Here is a 17,759-nt window from a genome sequence, read left to right as displayed (position 1 = left end):
GGGCAGGATTTTCCAGCCATTCTCGCTGATGGAATCTTCCGGCCCCATCGAAGTTGAGCCCCACTGCAGGTTTCCCGGTGGCGGGACAGGCGAGCCATGCAAATTGCCATTGACTTTGGCAGCCAATGGAGAGCCGCCTCTGCCGCGGGAGGCTGGAAAATCCTGACCCAAGTCACCTTTCAGTTAGTGTTCTTGTGACTTTGAGATATGAGAATGGAACATAATTCAAGGGGGGGGGGGGGCGGTTAGGGAAAGAGTGAGAGATTAAAATTACTGAGGAATTGTAGAATCCCTACAGGGCAGGAGGCCATTCGGCACATTAAGTCTGCACTGACCCCCTGAAAGAGCACTCCACACCCAAGCCCTTTAACCTATCCCACACATCTTTGGGCGCTAAAGGGCAACTTAGCATAGCCAATCCACCTAACCTGCACATCTTTGGACTATGGGTGGAAACCGGAGCACCCAGAGGAAACTCACCCAGACACGGAGAGAATGTGCAAACTCCACACAGTCACCCAAGGAACCCATGTCCCTGGCGCTGTGAGATAGCAGTGCTAATCACTATGCCACCGTGCCGGCTGGTGAGTAATTAATGTACGTACCATTAAAACACCATAGGACCACCAGTCAGCACTATGTGTATGGCCACGCCGATTAACCACCTCAGGAGCCATATACTCAACAGTTCCACAAAACGAATAGGCCTTCTTCTCAAGGTCAACAGCTTCCTTGCTTAGGCCAAAATCTTAAGAGAAGCACAACCAAAATTAACAGCCAAACAGTTCAGTGACAAACATGATCTGCCTAGTTCACTTCAAAATTCTTGTTTTTAGGAGTCAGCTTTTGTCCAACAAGAACCATCACCAGCAACAAGAATAAACCACAATTTTATTTTAAAAGAGAAGAGATGAGGGAGTTTATACAGAGTTGGGAGAGTGGGGCTAAGGATGGAGTAGATACAGCAGTTCAGAATCAGAGAACCAAAGAGTGTGATGTGATGTACAAAGGTAGAGGTTGCATAAATAGAAGTGAAACATGGCTGTGGAGGGAATACAAGAATGATTTAAATTAAACACTTCAAAAAAAAAAAATGGCATTTATATAGTAACTTTCTTGATCACCAGAAATCCTTAAACACTTTACAGCCAATACAGCTATTTCTGAAGCATAGTCACTATTGTAACAGGTACTGTCGGAAACATGACAGCTAATTTGCATACACCAAAATGGCATTGTGGTAATGATCATGTAAACAGTTTCTGTGGTGTGGATTGAGGGATAAATATTGACCAGAATATTTGAAGATCTCCCCTTCTTTGAAATAGTGTCATGGAATCATTTACTTCAACCTGAGAAGGCAAATTTATTCCTCAAAGTCCAGGTATTGTCTGGAGAGAAAGAGCATGGACGCGATTTAGCGACTGTATTGCACCCGACGCGGATCCGGGTGCATCGAAGGGAGCAAAATCGAGATTTGCGCGGGTGCGAACCATTTCACCTGGCCAGTTCCCGATGGCGAATTCCGTATCTTGCCCCGAAATACCATTAACCCTCATTTGCATTCATTTCCATCACATTACAGAAATTGAAGTTGAATGCAGAGGTCACGCAGGCGTAATTTATTTCTCCTTTCCAAAAATGTGAAGTTAGCGCAATGGCTTCTGAGGAAGTGAGTAGGCATTTCCATTTTCTGGAATGCGACTCAAGAGTACTGGAACTGCTGCCCCAGTGCTCGGGGTGGGGAGGGGGGTGCCTTCAGGAGGTCGGTGGGCTGAAGCATTCCAGGTGGGGGTCAGCCCTGGGCTGGGGGTGGGGTGAGGGGCTTTGCGTCTGTGAGACCTTCAAGCCATCTTTAAATATTGTGGAGACCCATAACAGGGACAACCACAGCCGTAGCCTGTCTAATCCTACCAAACACTTCCAGGACTGAGCCATGCTGCAGCTTCTCTCCTGAAAGTCAATTTCACCCTTTGATTGTGAGCAGCCGACAGCTTCACAGCCGAAGACTCTTTCAAATGAGGAATTAGCCTTGTTAGTTGTGAGAATTACTTCAGACCGCTGACCTCTCCAGTGCCTCTTCGAAGACACAGGTGCCATGTATCAGAGGATGATTAGTGCACTGCATAACCAGCAACCTTGAATACCTGAACACTGTGCCTGTACTCTCGGAGCGTCAGCACCATAGAGGCAGCTGCCAACCACCAAACACTGAAGAGCCAGACTTCACCACCGAGGATCCTCTCACTGCAAAGGTTAAATATCTGGAGGAGCGGAGGGCAGCCGAGCACAACCTCCCTAATGTTCCCGACAGAGGTCTGGGGTCTAGGGGCTCCTGATGTGGCGGGGGTGAGTGTGCAGAGCAAGGTTTGACAGCACAACCGGCTTGCTGGACGGCACTCTGAGAAGGTAGGACAGTCATGGTGTTATAACTCCCCCATGGACAACAGGGAAACCACTGTTGACCTCCCCATGGGACTCGTGAAGTACAAGTTTTCCAGGTAGGGGGCAGAGATGACCCAGCTGGAGCTCATTAAAGACTACACATAAAAGCCGGCCCAGGCAGGGCCTGGTGTGGTTAGTTCTCCCAGCAAAGGACTGGATTGAGAATTACTGCCGCGGGCAGAATATTAGTGTATAGTTCAATAACTGCTATATCCACTACCACAGGCTTCCTCCACGTCGTACCAGTTGTTGTTCTATTGTTGAATTCATTGTTGTTATTGACGTGCTTGTTGTTGTGTTTGTTGCCTCTGGTATGCTTGTTGTTGTTGTTTTTGTAGGTTTTGTTGTCGTGTTTGTTGTGCTCAATGACCACACCGAGTGGAGAATTCGAGTCCTTCACAAAGTTTCTTGTGTCAATGTCCTTTGTGGCATCTGTTGTTTCATTGAGCGTGCCGTCTCTGATTCCTCGTCGCTCCCCGTCTGGAGTCATGTCCGGTTCACTGGAATCATCTTTGCCTTGTCGATGCTCCCCATCTGTATTCATTTCAGGTTCTTGTGGAGAGGCTCGAGTAGATGAGGTTTGAATTAACGTGGTGTCACTGGAGTCACTAGTAGCCTCACTTTGATTGTCGAGTGCCTCCGTAAATACTAGCTGAGATCTGTCAGTCTCGCTGAGATGCTGCAATCCTTGTATGGGAATTGTGAAGCCTTTGTCACTTGTCGCACATACAGTGGGTAGACCTTCAGTGTCTTCTTGTCGGTTAGATGAGCTGGGTAGACTGTCAGAGTCTTCTTCTGCTGGCTCAAATAATCTGGGTAGACTGTCATAGCCTTTTTGTTGTTCACGTGAGCATGGTAGACTGTCATAGTCATCTTGCTGTGCACTTGAGCGTGGCAGACTTGCATCGTCTGCTGCTGGTTGCTCAGATAAGGTTGTTCACGTGAGCGTTGTAGACTGTCATAGTCATCTTGCTGTGGCAGACTGTCATCGTCTGCTGCTGGTTGCTCAGATAAGGTTGCTAGACATTCATGGTCTTGTTCATGCAAGGACTGCGCTCTGGAGTTTTGCGTTGCTTCCATCATGGAGTCTGTTAACGAGCTCGCTGTGGAGGCTTGTACCGCTCTCTCTGTGGAGTCTGGCATTGTTCCCTATGTGGAGTCATGCAGTGGTCTCGCTGTGGAGTCGATCTATGCGCTCTCAATGGAGTCGCGCAGTGGTCTTGCTGTGGAGTCTTTCTGTGTTCTCTGTGTGGAGACGTGCAGTGGTCTCTCTATGGAGTCTGTAATCGCTTTCTGTGCGGAGTCGGGGACTCTTCGTGGTGCGTGGACCACTCTCTGTCTCTTGGCGTCAGGCCGCAGCAGAATCCTGTACCATGGGTCGGGATGTCGTCTATGCTGGGCTGAGGATCCTCAAATCCGAAGAACTCGTCCATGACTGTGTCAGATGCTTCAATGTACAACACATCTCGCTGCGGTTCGGATTTGGTACTGAGGTCGCCACGTCCAATGATGAAATCATCGTCTGAGTCGTACCCTTCAAGGACTAAATCATCTCTTGGGGCGATGCTAACTGCTTGTTGCAGGGTTCTGTGGAGGTTACTTTTGGCTACTGGTCGAAGTTCAGGCATTGTGCTGCCGTTCCAGGTGAAAGAATTGTGTTTTCTGGCTTTAAATTTGTTTCTCACTATTTTCGGACATTTCCCCTTTAAGTGGGCGTGGTCCAGGGCCTCTGACGTCATGACGCTCATGACGTAAAGCGTAGGAAAGGATTGCGAATGCGCAAATCGCTTTTCATTTACTGTGCGCTCTTTGTGCAACTATGCATGCGCGGCTTCTCGCGCATGCGCAAAACACTGTTTCGCCGGTTCGCATCTTCTCGGGAACTGCGCATGTGTGGCTCCTTGCACAAGATGGTTGCCAATCAAAATTGCCGTTTGCTTCTGTTGCAAGCCTACCTTTGACTCGTGGTGAGTATAGGTGCCAGTTTTACCGATTTCTGTTGTGTTCACCTCATAGTAGTTTTCAAACTTGTCCAGGGCTGTCTGGAAGTCTCTCTTGTCCTGCCCTTTGGAATACTTTAAGGAGTTGAAGAATTCTGTTGCATGCTCACCCGCAATAGTGAGTAGAACAGCTATCTTTTTAGCATCGGCCACGCCATTTAGGTCGGCTGCTTCCAGGTAAAACTGAAATCTCTGCTTGAATGCACGCCAGTTGGCACTAAGGTTGCCGTGGTACCCGAGTTGCTGAGGAACTGGAATCTCGATCATCTTGCCTGGGTGCTGTTGATGGTAGTCACGGATCTTGCTGAGTTGAACTATATAGATTCAACAGGCACTACTGGTACCATGTTGTGTTATGTACTCTGGAATAACACAGGCTGCAACTCGATGCAGCTTTTACCAAAAGATACTCCAGACTTTGAAGTAAGTTCAATGTGATTTATTGAACCATTAGCACAGTTCTCTATGAGTTCGACTCTCCTGCTAATCTTGCTATAGTAACTCAGTCTAACTAACCAGTCTGCTCTAAGCCACGTGGTGGGTGTGATGCTTCTGATCTGCCCCTGTCCTACTCTCTAAGTGTCACCTGTGGAAAGAGACAGAGCATGTGTGCCCTGTCCTTCGATATGGGTTCAATAATGCCCCCTTGTGGTAGTGTCACCTCTGGGTGTCTTGACTGCCCATTGGTCGTGTCCTATTCTATGTATTCATTAGCTGTATGTCTGCATGTCATGACGTCTCTGGTGCTCCCTCTAGTGTTTACTTAGTCGTAGTGTATTTACATTAACCCTTGTGTATTTACAGTGATGCATATCACCACACCCAGCTCCGAAATGTTGAGGTAAAGACTGGTTTGTGGGATAAACAACACCGCCATTCAGAGGAGGCCGTTTTCCGAGCCTACCTCAGATGTAAAATGGGCCATTGAGTATCACTCTCCCAGGAGCATGCAGAAAAAGGAGTGCAGCAGTTGCAGGGATCCATGGACTATGGTGTCCATAGCTTGGCCTGCCCTCCATTTCAAACTCCCACTGCATCACAAGGCAATGCCGATCAGGCAACATCACCTCCAAAAGGTCACCCCAAAGGCAATTCCGCAGCCCGTCCAGTCACTCGGGCTAACTGGTGGGATACTAACTGGTGGGATACACCCCCTGATGATGAAGGGGAAAGCTGACCACATTGCCAAATGTGTGGTCGGAGGACACATGATGGCCAGAGCTGCCAAGTTCGGCACAGAGAACACTTCCACGGCAGCCGACAAGATCACCGCAAACCAGAACCTTGCATGTGGGACCCCACTGGATGAGGACTATTTGATGCAGCTGAACTGCGTCACGACCCGGAAGGTAGCGCCAATCCGGGTCACAGTACAAATAAATGGTCACCCTGTGGTGATGGAAATGGACACTGGATCTGCTGTCTCCATCATGGACTATCGGATGTTTTGATGACGCCGTGTAGGCATTATGTTGCTAACAATGCACAACACCACGGTGAGGTTGATGACACGTAGCAGCGAGACTTTGGGTGTCATGGGAACTGCAGTAACCCTCGGTCTGTCTTCCCCTGGTTCTGGTACGGGGACCAGGGCCCAATTTACTGGAGTGTGACTGGTTGCGAGTCCTCCATTTCAACTGGGAACAGGTTCTTCAGATGGGCACCGAGAATCTGTATGACGTATTGGCCAAGTACCCTGAAGTGTTCCAGGCGAGTCTAGGCAGGCTAAAAGGGGCTAAGGCCCGGATCTACGTGGACCCTGAAGCTCGGCCCCTGTATTTTAGAGCAAGGCCTGTCCCCTATGCGTTGCTTGCCAAAGTTGACATGGAGGTTTTGGCACCCGAATGATTTGGGTGTCATATACCTTGTACAATTTGCGGAATGGGCCATACCCATGGTGCCAGTAATGAAGCAAATTGTCCAATACTGATTTATAGCTCGGAGTAAACAGAGCTTCACTCCTGGACTGGTACTCGATGCCTAGAGTGGAGGATTTGTACGCAAAACTAGCTGGGGGATGTTCTTTTATGAGACTTGACATGAGTAATGCCTATTCACAGGTGGAGCTAGATCCAGCCCCCAGAAAATATGCGACCATATAAAGCTACAGGGAGTTATTTGACTACACCCACCTCCCATTTGGGGTTTCATCAGTAAAGGTGATTTTCCAGTGTGCAATGGAAAAGATCTTGCAGGGTCTGCCGAAGGTGGCTGTCTATCTGGATGACGTGCTCATCACGGGCACCATGGAGGAGGAGCATATGGACAACTTGCAAAAGTACTACGGCGGTTTTCCCAAGTGGGTGCCTGGCTAAGGAGCAGGCGTGTGTTCCATGCTAGAGAGGTGACTTACTTAGGATTCAGGGTGGACAGAGATGGTCTACACCCAGTAGAATATATGGTTCAGGCCATAAAAGATGCTCCAACCCTGAAGAACGCCACTGAACTCCGGTCATTCCTAGGCCTGGTCATTATTATGGAAATTTCATTGCAAACCTAGCTATTTTATTGGCTCCACTCCATACATTGTTGAAGAAGGACCAGAGGTGGTTCTGGTGTGCGTCACAAGATAAAGTAAAAGAGCTTCTGTCGTCCACACAGCTCCTCACTCACTATGACCCAGGCCGACCACTAATCCGGACATATGATGCCTCTACCTACGGCATTGTGGCAGTGCTGGCACACAGACGGGACAATGGCCCCATTACTTTCGCCTCAAGGACCATGGTGGATGTTGAATGAAGATACGTTCAAATCGAGAAGGAGGGCTTGGCGATACTATTTGGAGTCAAGAAATTACACCAGTATGTTTATGGGAGGCACCTTTCTATTGTGACTGACCACAACCCCTTGCTCGGCCTTTTTAGGGAGGATAAGGGAATTCCACCCATCGCATCAACTAGAATTCTGAGTTGGGTGCTTCTACTCGGCACCTATGAATATTTGTTTCAACACCACCTGGATACACAGATTGCCCATGCTCCCAGTCATCTATCATTGCCCATAAGTTCCCCATCCCCACTAGAGGCAACTTTCAATTTAATGGATACTGTAAGGGTCCTTCCTGTTTCTTATTTTTTATTTACATGACCATTCCCTTGTTTTCCCCTTTCTTTTATTTCTGCCGTTATATTTTTGATCCATGGACTTGTGACTTAAAGGCAAAGGAGCCTGCACCTTTAATTCAAACAGGAAGATCGAGAAGGCTGTGCTGTTTTAGACTGACATCAGTGATGACTTGGATTAATTGATGTGTCTGAGGGCTAATGAATGGGCCTAAAAGGCATTGTTCTGCCTGGTAACAGGTGATGATTGGATCGGTTCTCACTAAAATGGTTCAGAGGCATAATTAAGTTGCAGTTTCGTGTTTGGCAGCAAAGGGAGAAAAACTCTCTTTTTTGCACTGTTTTCTCCAGAAATAATCAGCAAATTTTCACCAAAGGGTCACTGTGTGAACCAACTATCTCTCTGCAGAAAAAGGCTGATGGAAGCAGAGACCAGAATCTGATCACTCACTCTGCAGAACAGGCTGTTGTAAAGTCAGGGGCCTCGCCTGGAAAAGCTGTGAGCAAGGTATTGCTAGCTGCAAGGAAGATCATTACGGGCTGTAAACCAGAGATTTTGAACCATGCTCATACCGTGAAGAAAGTACACTGAATAACTCAGCATCTGACGCAAGGGCTCTTATCTTTGACCATAAAACCTATTATTTTTACCCACTCACAAGAGACAGACAAACACAGAGGGGTGGACAGGGGTAGAGTGTGGGGCAGTTAAAGGGAAAATTCAGGTTTTAGCTTGTCGTTAAGCAGCTGTACTTACTGCGTATTTCATATTTGTTCTCTTTATAAATAAACAGTAATTCTATTTAAACTTACAAACATGGTGACTGTAATTATTGGACAGCCAGGGGCTAAATATTTTTATAAGAATTATTGGTACATTCACTTTTGTTGTGACTCCGGGACGAGTGGGGCTACATTGGCCATGATAAATTTCCCTTAGTGTCCAAAATTGCCCTTAGTGTTGGGTGGGGTTGCTGGGTTATGGGGATAGGGCGCAAGTGTTGACCTTGGGTAGGGTGCTCTTTCCAAGAGTCAGTGCAGACTTGACGGGCCGAATGGCCTCCTTCTGCACTGTAAATTCTATGATAACAGGATGGCTCTGGAAGCTGTTAAGGATTTTCTTCAGGTGGACGACTTGTCTCTGGTTTGTTTAAAAGAGCTTTGAAAAGACAAGCTAGTCGAATTGGCAGGGGAATTAAAAATAGAGATACTAAACTAGAGCTAGGAAGGTGGAGATAACTGACATGTTTTCTCAGCATTTAAATTTGAAAGAAATACTAGGAACACAGGAGAGCCCACAAGTAGATTAGCATTAAGGGCATTTTCTGGTGGGGAAATTAAGCTGGGGAGAATTCGGTTCCAATTCGAGCATGAAAGGGAATTAAAAAGAGTAGAAAAAGAAATGGAGAGGAGGCAAAAAGAAAAGGGAATGGAGATGAGGCAATAAGAGAAAGAAATGGAGATAAAGCAAAAAGGAAACAAAATTAGGGGGGAGTGAGGTTGGAATTAGTGTGAGAGGAAAAAGCGAGAGAGAGAGAGTTCCATATTAAGACACTAGAAATTAGAAGACATCTCCCTGAAATTAGAGGGGAGTTTAATCTTAGAACGGAACCCAGTGGCTATCAGTTTAACTTTATGCAGGCCCTCCCAAATTTCAAAGAAAAGGAGATCAAAAACCTTTTTAGGGCTTTTGAGAAAACAGAGACCCAAATGGAGTGGTCAAGAGAAAGGTGGATATTACCCATGCAGTGATTGATAGGGTGGGCACAGGAGCTTTATGCTTCCCTGTCAGAGTGGATATCTAAGAATTATGACGAGGTTAAAAAAAACTATTCTGGGTGCATATGAATTGGTTCCTGATTGGTACAGATGTATGCTGAATTCGAAAGGGTTAAGCAGAGCAATTTAAAAAAAAAAATTTAAGTGCCCAAATTTTGTTTCCAATTAAGGAGCAATTTCGTATGACCAATCCACCTACTTTGCACATCTTTGGGTTGTGGGGGTGAGACCCATGCAAACACGGGGAGAATGTGTAAACTCCACACGGATAGTGACCCAGAAGCGGGATCGAACCCGGATCCTAAGTGTTGTGAGGCAGCAATGCTAACCACAAGCAGAAAAATGTTGTTAGACAGGAATGAGCAGAGTTGCAACTGCCTATGAGGCTCTGAGAGAGGTCATTCTCTAAGAGGAATTTAAGAATTCCCTACCTTCTATGAAAAGAAAGATTGTTGAAATCCAGAGGGTGAAGACTGCTAGACAAGCAGCAATTATGGCTGACTAGTATGAGCCAATACATAAATTTAAACCTTTTTTTCATCACCCCCACCATTTCGAAAATGATAGGAAGTAGGAGAGTGAAAGGAAGGCAGGGAGCCAAGGTAAAGAATGGATAGCTGGAAATGCTCCAAGATCTCTTCCTCAGACCAGGAAGGAAGGTACTGAGGGTGGAGGTGAGAATTGAAAGCCGAGGTGTTACCACTGTAACAAGGTGGGACACGTTCGTTCAGCGTGTTGGAAGTTGCATGGAAAGCCCATGGGATTTGTGGGATTCATAAGCAGGATTCCAAAAAAGAAACAAAAGTGGAGAATGCTACAGGGCAGAGTGTAGCTTTAACTGGGCTGAGGAGGCCTGAGGTGAACATTGCTGTGGGAGCAGATGTGATGAATGAGGTAGAGGTTATGGAGGTTTTTTGTCTAAGGGGAAGGTCCCCCATTTTCATCAACTGATGTCGCCAAACCCATAACTATTATAAAGGACACAGATGCCATGCAAACTCTTTCATTGGAGAACGATTTGGTTTTCCCTTCAGAGGCTTCAATGAAAACTGAAGTATTAGTGAATGGGATAGGTAGAGATTATATCCCAGTTCCATTGTATAAAGTACAATTGGAGTGTGATTTAATGTCAGATCCAGTAGTGGTCAGAGTGGTTAAGAAATTCCCAGTGGACAGAGTAGACTTACTTTTGGGGAATTATTTGGCAGGAGTAAAGGTTATAGCTTCATCCATGAATACAGAGAGTCCAAGGGAAGCACAGTAGATTGCACATGAGATACCATCGGTAGTGCATGTGGGAATTAGGAAAAACTATTGGGCATTAAAAGATTCAAAGGAAGAAATGTTGAAAGACGTTGATCATATCAAATGACAATGGTAGTGAATCCGATTCTACTGATACTGATTAAATTATCTTCACATAAATTATTCCTCAAAGAGATTTGTCAAAGATGACTGTTAGACAGAGGAGTCCAAATCTAAAGGCAATGACAGTGATGAAGAGTCAAGTGAGAGTTCTGAATCCGATTTCAGTTCTGATTATGAAGTAATGATAAACAATTGCTACTGAATCGACCTGTCACTAACTTATCTTGAACAACATGGAAAGTAATTCTTCCAAAGCTAGGAAAGAAAACAGGAAGAAGAGGAAAGTGAATTGGACTTCCCTAAAAGTAATTTGTTACAGCCTTTTGCAGTAAACCCGTTGCCACCCACCTCAGATGCAAATATTTCTCCACAGCATGCCAGCTTTTAAGGAAAATACACAAGATAGCATGTCATCAGTTATTCAGGACGAGGTCATCAAGGACTGTGAAGTGACACCAAGCGAACAGCTGATTAACCCAATCCTTTTAAATGTCCACAGTGCCTCATCAAGGTAAAGGCAGGAAATAGCAAAGGAGGTGAAATAATCAGTAATCAATTATTTTTAAAAATTAAGAGGAAGGTGGGTGAAGAACCATGCAGTAGTTCTGCAACCACATGTTATCAAGAAACAGAAAGTTCATGGAACCATCTATGTGTTATCCTCTGATTCTGAAAATATAGAAGAACAGTTAAAATCTGGAAAGCACAAATTGTTTCAGTCCATATTACTAAATGGAGATAAGGGCTGTGATTACAAAAATTCCGACGATGAGGTAAAAGATATAAAACAGAGAATGGTGCATATACAGCTAACCAACTCTGCAAAGATTGAACCCTGAACTTTATTTGTCGCTGAAAGTAACCATGCGAAGGAAAAGAGAGAATGTAAAGCTGGAGGGGTGAGAGAAAGTTTATTGATTAAAAATGAACCAAATATTTCCCTCAGCAATTACAATACTGCTTGTAGTTTGGCTGCAGACGGTCTTCGAAATTTGGATAAACATTCATTGGACGATCAGAAAAAGCATTACACAAGAGACAGAAAGAGTCAGAAATGCAGGACAAACTCATTCAATTATAATTTAGATAGTCAGGAACCTGATAAAGGGAATCACGTGGTTTTTGATTTTTGAAGAAGAGTGAACACAAGACACTGTTTGAAGATATCAGACAGAGTTCTAAAACCAAAGATGCAAAACTATCAACAGAAGAAGAACAGAGAGAAGATATAATAAAGATACTGAAAGAGTTGTAGGAAAACACCAGGGGGCACTGTGTTAACTAATCATGATATAGACATAAGGGGTGCGATTCTCCACTCCCACGCCGGTTGGGAGAATAGCCTGGGCCGCCAAAATTTCCCGCGACGCTGGTCCGACACCCTCCCGCGATTCTCCTAAGCGGCTGGAACGGCACGGTCGAGTTTCGCGGGCCGCAGGCCGGAGAATCGCCCGAGACACCCAAAGCGGCGATTCTCTGGCACCCCTGCTATTCTCAGGCCCGGATGGGCCGAAGTCCCGACAGTGAGACCCCAGTTCACGCCGTCGCCGTTCACACCTGCTTTTTAAAGTCGTCAGCCAGTCGTGCTGGCTGACGCTGAGCAGGGAGGAGGTGAACGGACTGTAGCGCAGCGCCCAGAGACCGGGTCGGCTTCCCTGAGAAGGCTGCGGCCAAAGGGGGGGGGCGAGGGAGAGTGTGCAGGTGGGGGGGGGGGTGCGGGAGAGTGTTCAGGTGGGAGGGGGGCGAGGGAGAGTGTGCAGGTGGGAGGGGGGGTGCGGGAGAGTGTGCAGGTGGGGGGGGGGTTGAGGGAGCGGAGTGCAGGTGGGAGGGGGGCGGGAGAGTGTGCAGGTGGGAGGTGTAGGTGAGAGAGCGGAGTGCAGGTGGGAGGGGGTGGCGGGAGAGTGTGCAGGTGGGGGGGGTGAGGGAGAGTGTGCAGGTGGGGGGGGGTGCGGGAGAGTGTTCAGGTGGGTGGGGGCGAGGGAGAGTGTGCAGGTGGGAAGGGGGAGCGGGTGCGTGTGCAGGTGGGGGGGTGAGGGAGCGGAGTGCAGGTGGGAGGGGGGGGCGGGAGAGTGTGCAGGTGGGAGGGGGGGTGAGGGAGCGGAGAGCAGGTGGGAGGGGGGGGGAGAGTGTGCAGGTGGGGGGGTGAGGGAGCGGAGTGCAGGTGGGAGGGGGGTGGGAGAGTGTGCAGGTGGGGGGGGGGTGAGGGAGAGTGTGCAGGTGGGGGGGGTGAGGGAGCGGAGTGCAGGTGGGAGGGGGGGCGGGATAGTGTGCAGGTGGGGGGGTGAGAGCAGAGTGCAGGTGGGAGGGGGGGAGCGGGAGAGTGTGCAGGTGGGAGGGGGGTGAGGGAGAGTGTGCAGGTGGGGGGGGTGCGGGAGAGTGTTCAGGTGGGAGGGGGGCGAGGGAGAGTGTGCAGGTGGGAGGGGGGTGCGGGAGAGTGTGCAGGTGGGGGGAGTGATGAGCGGGGTGCAGGTGGGAGGGGGGGCGGGAGAGTGTGCAGGTGGCAGGGGGGTGAGGGAGCGGAGTGCAGGTGGGAGGGGGGGGTGGGAGAGTGTGCAGGTGGGGGGGGTGAGGGAGTGGAGTGCAGGTGGGAGGGGGGTGGGAGAGTGTGCAGGTGGGGAGGGCGAGGGAGAGTGTGCAGGTGGGGGGGGTGAGGGAGCGGAGTTCAGGTGGGAGGGGGGGCGGGAGAGTGTGCAGGTGGGAGGGGGGTTAGGGAGCGGAGTGCAGGTGGGAGGGGTGAGGGAGCGGAGTGCAGGTGGGAGAGGGAGGGGCGGGAAAGTGTGCAGGCGAGGGGGTTGAGGGAGAGTGTGCAGGTGGGAGAGGGAGGGGCGGGAAAGTGTGCAGGCGAGGGGGTTGAGGGAGAGTGTGCAGGTGGGGGGGGTGCGGGAGAGTGTTCAGGTGGGAGGGGGGCGAGGGAGAGTGTGCAGGTGGGAGGGGGGTGCGGGAGAGTGTGCAGGTGGGGGGGGGGAGGGAGCGGAGTGCAGGTGGGAGGGGGGCGGGAGAGTGTGCAGGTGGGAGGGGGGTGAGGGAGAGTGTGCAGGTGGGGGGGGTGAAGGAGCGGAGTTCAGGTGGGAGGGGGGACGGGAGAGTGTGCAGGTGGGGGGGGCGGGGGAGTGTGCAGGTGGGGGGGGGTGAGGGAGCGGAGTGCAGGTGGGAGGGGGGGTGGGAGAGTGTGCAGCTGCGGGGGGCGAGGGAGAGTGTGCAGGTGGGGGGGGGCGAGGGAGAGTATGCAGGTGGGGGGGAGTGAGGGAGCGGAGTTCAGGTGGGAGGAGGGGGCGGGAGAGTGTGCAGGTGGGAGGGGGAGCGGGAGAGTGTGCAGGTGGGAGGGGTGAGGGAGAGTGTGGAGGGGGGGGCGAGGGAGAGTGTGCAGATGGGGGGGTGAGGGAGCGGAGTGCAGGTGGGAGGGGGGGTGGGAGAGTGTGCAGCTGGGGGGGGCGAGGGAGAGTGTGCAGGGGGGGGTGAGGGAGTGGAGTGCAGGTGGGTGGGAGAGTGTGCAGGTGGGGGGGAGTGAGGGAGCGGAGTTCAGGTGGGAGGGGGGCGAGGGAGAGTGTGCAGGTGGGAGGGGGGTGCGGGAGAGTATGCAGGTGGGGGGGGAGTGAGGGAGCGGAGTTCAGGTGGGAGGAGGGGGCGGGAGAGTGTGCAGGTGGGAGGGGGGGCGGGAGAGTGTGCAGGTGGGGGGGGTGAGGGAGCGGAGTGCAGGTGGGAGGGGGGGTGGGAGAGTGTGCAGGTGGGGGGGGGCGAGGGAGAGTGTGGAGGGGGGGCGAGGGAGAGTGTGTAGGTGGGGGGGTGAGGGAGCGGAGTGCAGGTGGGAGGGGTGGTGGGAGAGTGTGCAGCTGGGGGGGGCGAGGGAGAGTGTGCAGGTGGGGGGGGTGAGGGAGTGGAGTGCAGGTGGGAGAGGGAGGGGCGGGAAAGTGTGCAGGCGAGGGGGTTGAGGGAGAGTGTGCAGGGGGGGGGCGGGAGAGTGTTCAGGTGGGAGGGGGGCGAGGGAGAGTGTGCAGGTGGGGGGGGCGAGGGAGAGTGTGCAGGTGGGGGGGTGAGGGAGTGGAGTGCAGGTAGGAGGGGGGTGGGAGAGTGTGCAGGTGGGGGGGGGGGCGAGGGAGCGGAGTGCAGGTGGGAGAGGGAGGGGCGGGAAAGTGTGCAGGCGAGGGGGTTGAGGGAGAGTGTGCAGGGGGGGGGGCGGGAGAGTGTTCAGGTGGGAGGGGGGTGGGAGAGTGTGCAGGTGGGGGGGGCGAGGGAGAGTGTGCAGGTGGGAGGGGGGTGCGGGAGAGTGTGCAGGTGGGGGGGGGAGGGAGCGGAGTGCAGGTGGGAGGGGGGGCGGGAGAGTGTGCAGGTGGGAGGGGGGTGAGGGAGCGGAGTGCAGGTGGGAGGGGGGGGCGGGAGAATGTGCAGGTGGGGGGGTGAGGGAGTGGAGCGCAGGTGGGAGGGGGGTGGGAGAGTGTGCAGGTGGGGGGGGCGAGGGAGAGTGTGCAGGTGGGGGAGGTGAAGGAGCGGAGTTCAGGTGGGAGGGGGGGCGGGAGAGTGTGCAGGTGGGGGGGCGGGGGAGTGTGCAGGTGGGGGGGGTGAGGGAGCGGAGTGCAGGTGGGAGGGGGGTGGGAGAGTGTGCAGCTGCGGGGGGCGAGGGAGAGTGTGCAGGTGGGGGGGTGAGGGAGAGTGTGCAGGTGGGAGGGGGGACGGGAGAGTGTGCAGGTGGGGGGGGTGAGGGAGCGGAGTGCAGGTGGGAGGGGGGGTGGGAGAGTGTGCAGGTGGGGGGGGGCGAGGGAGAGTGTGGAGGGGGGGCGAGGGAGAGTGTGTAGGTGGGGGGGTGAGGGAGCGGAGTGCAGGTGGGAGGGGTGGTGGGAGAGTGTGCAGGTGGGGGGGGGCGAGGGAGCGGAGTGCAGGTGGGAGTGGGAGGGGCGGGAAAGTGTGCAGGCGAGGGGGTTGAGGGAGAGTGTGCAGGGGGGGGGGGGGCGGGAGAGTGTTCAGGTGGGAGGGGGGCGAGGGAGAGTGTGCAGGTGGGAGGGGGGCGAGGGAGAGTGTGCAGGTGGGAGGGGGGTGCGGGAGAGGGTGCAGGTGGGGGGGGCGAGGGAGCGGAGTGCAGGTGGGAGAGGGAGGGGCGGGAAAGTGTGCAGGCGAGGGGGTTGAGGGAGAGTGTGCAGGGGGGGGGGCGGGAGAGTGTTCAGGTGGGAGGGGGGCGAGGGAGAGTGTGCAGGTGGGGGGGGCGAGGGAGAGTGTGCAGGTGGGGGGGGTGAGGGAGTGGAGTGCAGGTAGGAGGGGGGTGGGAGAGTGTGCAGGTGGGGGGGGCGAGGGAGCGGAGTGCAGGTGGGAGAGGGAGGGGCGGGAAAGTGTGCAGGCGAGGGGGTTGAGGGAGAGTGTGCAGGGGGGGGGGCGGGAGAGTGTTCAGGTGTGAGGGGGGTGGGAGAGTGTGCAGGTGGGGGGGCGAGGGAGAGTGTGCAGGTGGGAGGGGGGTGCGGGAGAGTGTGCAGGTGGGGGGGGGAGGGAGCGGAGTGCAGGTGGGAGGGGGGCGGGAGAGTGTGCAGGTGGGAGGGGGGTGAGGGAGCGGAGTGCAGGTGGGAGGGGGGGGGCGGGAGAATGTGCAGGTGGGGGGGTGAGGGAGTGGAGTGCAGGTGGGAGGGGGGTGGGAGAGTGTGCAGGTGGGGGGGGCGAGGGAGAGTGTGCAGGTGGGGGGGGGGGGTGAGGGAGCGGAGTGCAGGTGGGAGGGGGGTGGGAGAGTGTGCAGCTGCGGGGGGCGAGGGAGAGTGTGCAGGTGGGGGGGTGAGGGAGAGTGTGCAGGTGGGAGGGGGGGCGGGAGAGTGTGCAGGTGGGGGGGGTGAGGGAGCGGAGTGCAGGTGGGAGGGGGGGTGGGAGAGTGTGCAGGTGGGGGGGGGCGAGGGAGAGTGTGGAGGGGGGGCGAGGGAGAGTGTGTAGGTGGGGGGGTGAGGGAGCGGAGTGCAGGTGGGAGGGGTGGTGGGAGAGTGTGCAGCTGGGGAGGGCGAGGGAGAGTGTGCAGGTGGGGGGGGTGAGGGAGTGGAGTGCAGGTAGGAGGGGGGTGGGAGAGTGTGCAGGTGGGGGGGGCGAGGGAGCGGAGTGCAGGTGGGAGAGGGAGGGGCGGGAAAGTGTGCAGGCGAGGGGGTTGAGGGAGAGTGTGCAGGGGGGGAGGGGGCGGGAGAGTGTTCAGGTGGGAGGGGGGCGAGGGAGAGTGTGCAGGTGGGAGGGGGGCGAGGGAGAGTGTGCAGGTGGGAGGGGGGTGCGGGAGAGTGTGCAGGTGGGGGGGGAGGGAGCGGAGTGCAGGTGGGAGGGGGGCGGGAGAGTGTGCAGGTGGGAGGGGAGTGAGGGAGCGGAGTGCAGGTGGGAGGGGGCGGCGGGAGAATGTGCAGGTGGGGGGGTGAGGGAGTGGAGTGCAGGTGGGAGGGGGGTGGGAGAGTGTGCAGGTGGGGGGGGGCGAGGGAGAGTGTGCAGGTGGGGGGGGGGTGAAGGAGCGGAGTTCAGGTGGGAGGGGGGGCGGGAGAGTGTGCAGGTGGGGGGGGCGGGGGAGTGTGCAGGTGGGGGGGGGTGAGGGAGCGGAGTGCAGGTGGGAGGGGGGGTGGGAGAGTGTGCAGCTGTGGGGGGCGAGGGAGAGTGTGCAGGTGGGGGGGTGAGGGAGAGTATGCAGGTGGGGGGGAGTGAGGGAGCGGAGTTCAGGTGGGAGGAGGGGGCGGGAGAGTGTGCAGGTGGGAGGGGGAGCGGGAGAGTGTGCAGGTGGGAGGGGTGAGGGAGAGTGTGGAGGGGGGGGCGAGGGAGAGTGTGCAGGTGGGGGGGGTGAGGGAGCGGAGTGCAGGTGGGAGGGGGGGTGGGAGAGTATGCAGCTGGGGGGGGAGAGGGAGAGTGTGCAGGGGGGGGTGAGGGAGTGGAGTGCAGGTGGGTGGGAGAGTGTGCAGGTGGGGGGGGCGAGGGAGAGTGTGCAGGTGGGGGGGAGTGAGGGAGCGGAGTTCAGGTGGGAGGGGGGCGAGGGAGAGTGTGCAGGTGGGAGGGGGGTGCGGGAGAGTATCAGGTGGGGGGGAGTGAGGGAGCGGAGTTCAGGTGGGAGGAGGGGGCGGGAGAGTGTGCAGGTGGGAGGGGGGGCGGGAGAGTGTGCAGGTGGGGGGGGGTG

The 17,759-nt window shown here is 54.0% G+C and overlaps 1 protein-coding gene across 3 annotated transcripts in view; it reads right to left on the bottom strand.

Annotated features, from left to right (window-relative positions):
* Positions 1 to 17,759, bottom strand: part of rps6ka1 (ribosomal protein S6 kinase a, polypeptide 1) — a 491,911-nt gene that overhangs the window by 161,618 nt on the left and 312,534 nt on the right. For all 3 annotated transcript variants that reach the window (XM_072501006.1, XM_072501007.1, XM_072501008.1), the window contains one exon: positions 606 to 748. In XM_072501006.1, coding sequence (XP_072357107.1) covers positions 606 to 748 — 143 coding nt within the window. The remainder of the gene's footprint in view (positions 1 to 605; positions 749 to 17,759) is intronic.

Source organism: Scyliorhinus torazame, chromosome 1, assembly GCF_047496885.1.
Source record: "Scyliorhinus torazame isolate Kashiwa2021f chromosome 1, sScyTor2.1, whole genome shotgun sequence".
Lineage (NCBI taxonomy): Eukaryota > Metazoa > Chordata > Chondrichthyes > Carcharhiniformes > Scyliorhinidae > Scyliorhinus > Scyliorhinus torazame.
Note: the sequence above shows the minus strand (reverse complement) of the source record. Positions and strands in the feature narration are given on the sequence as shown.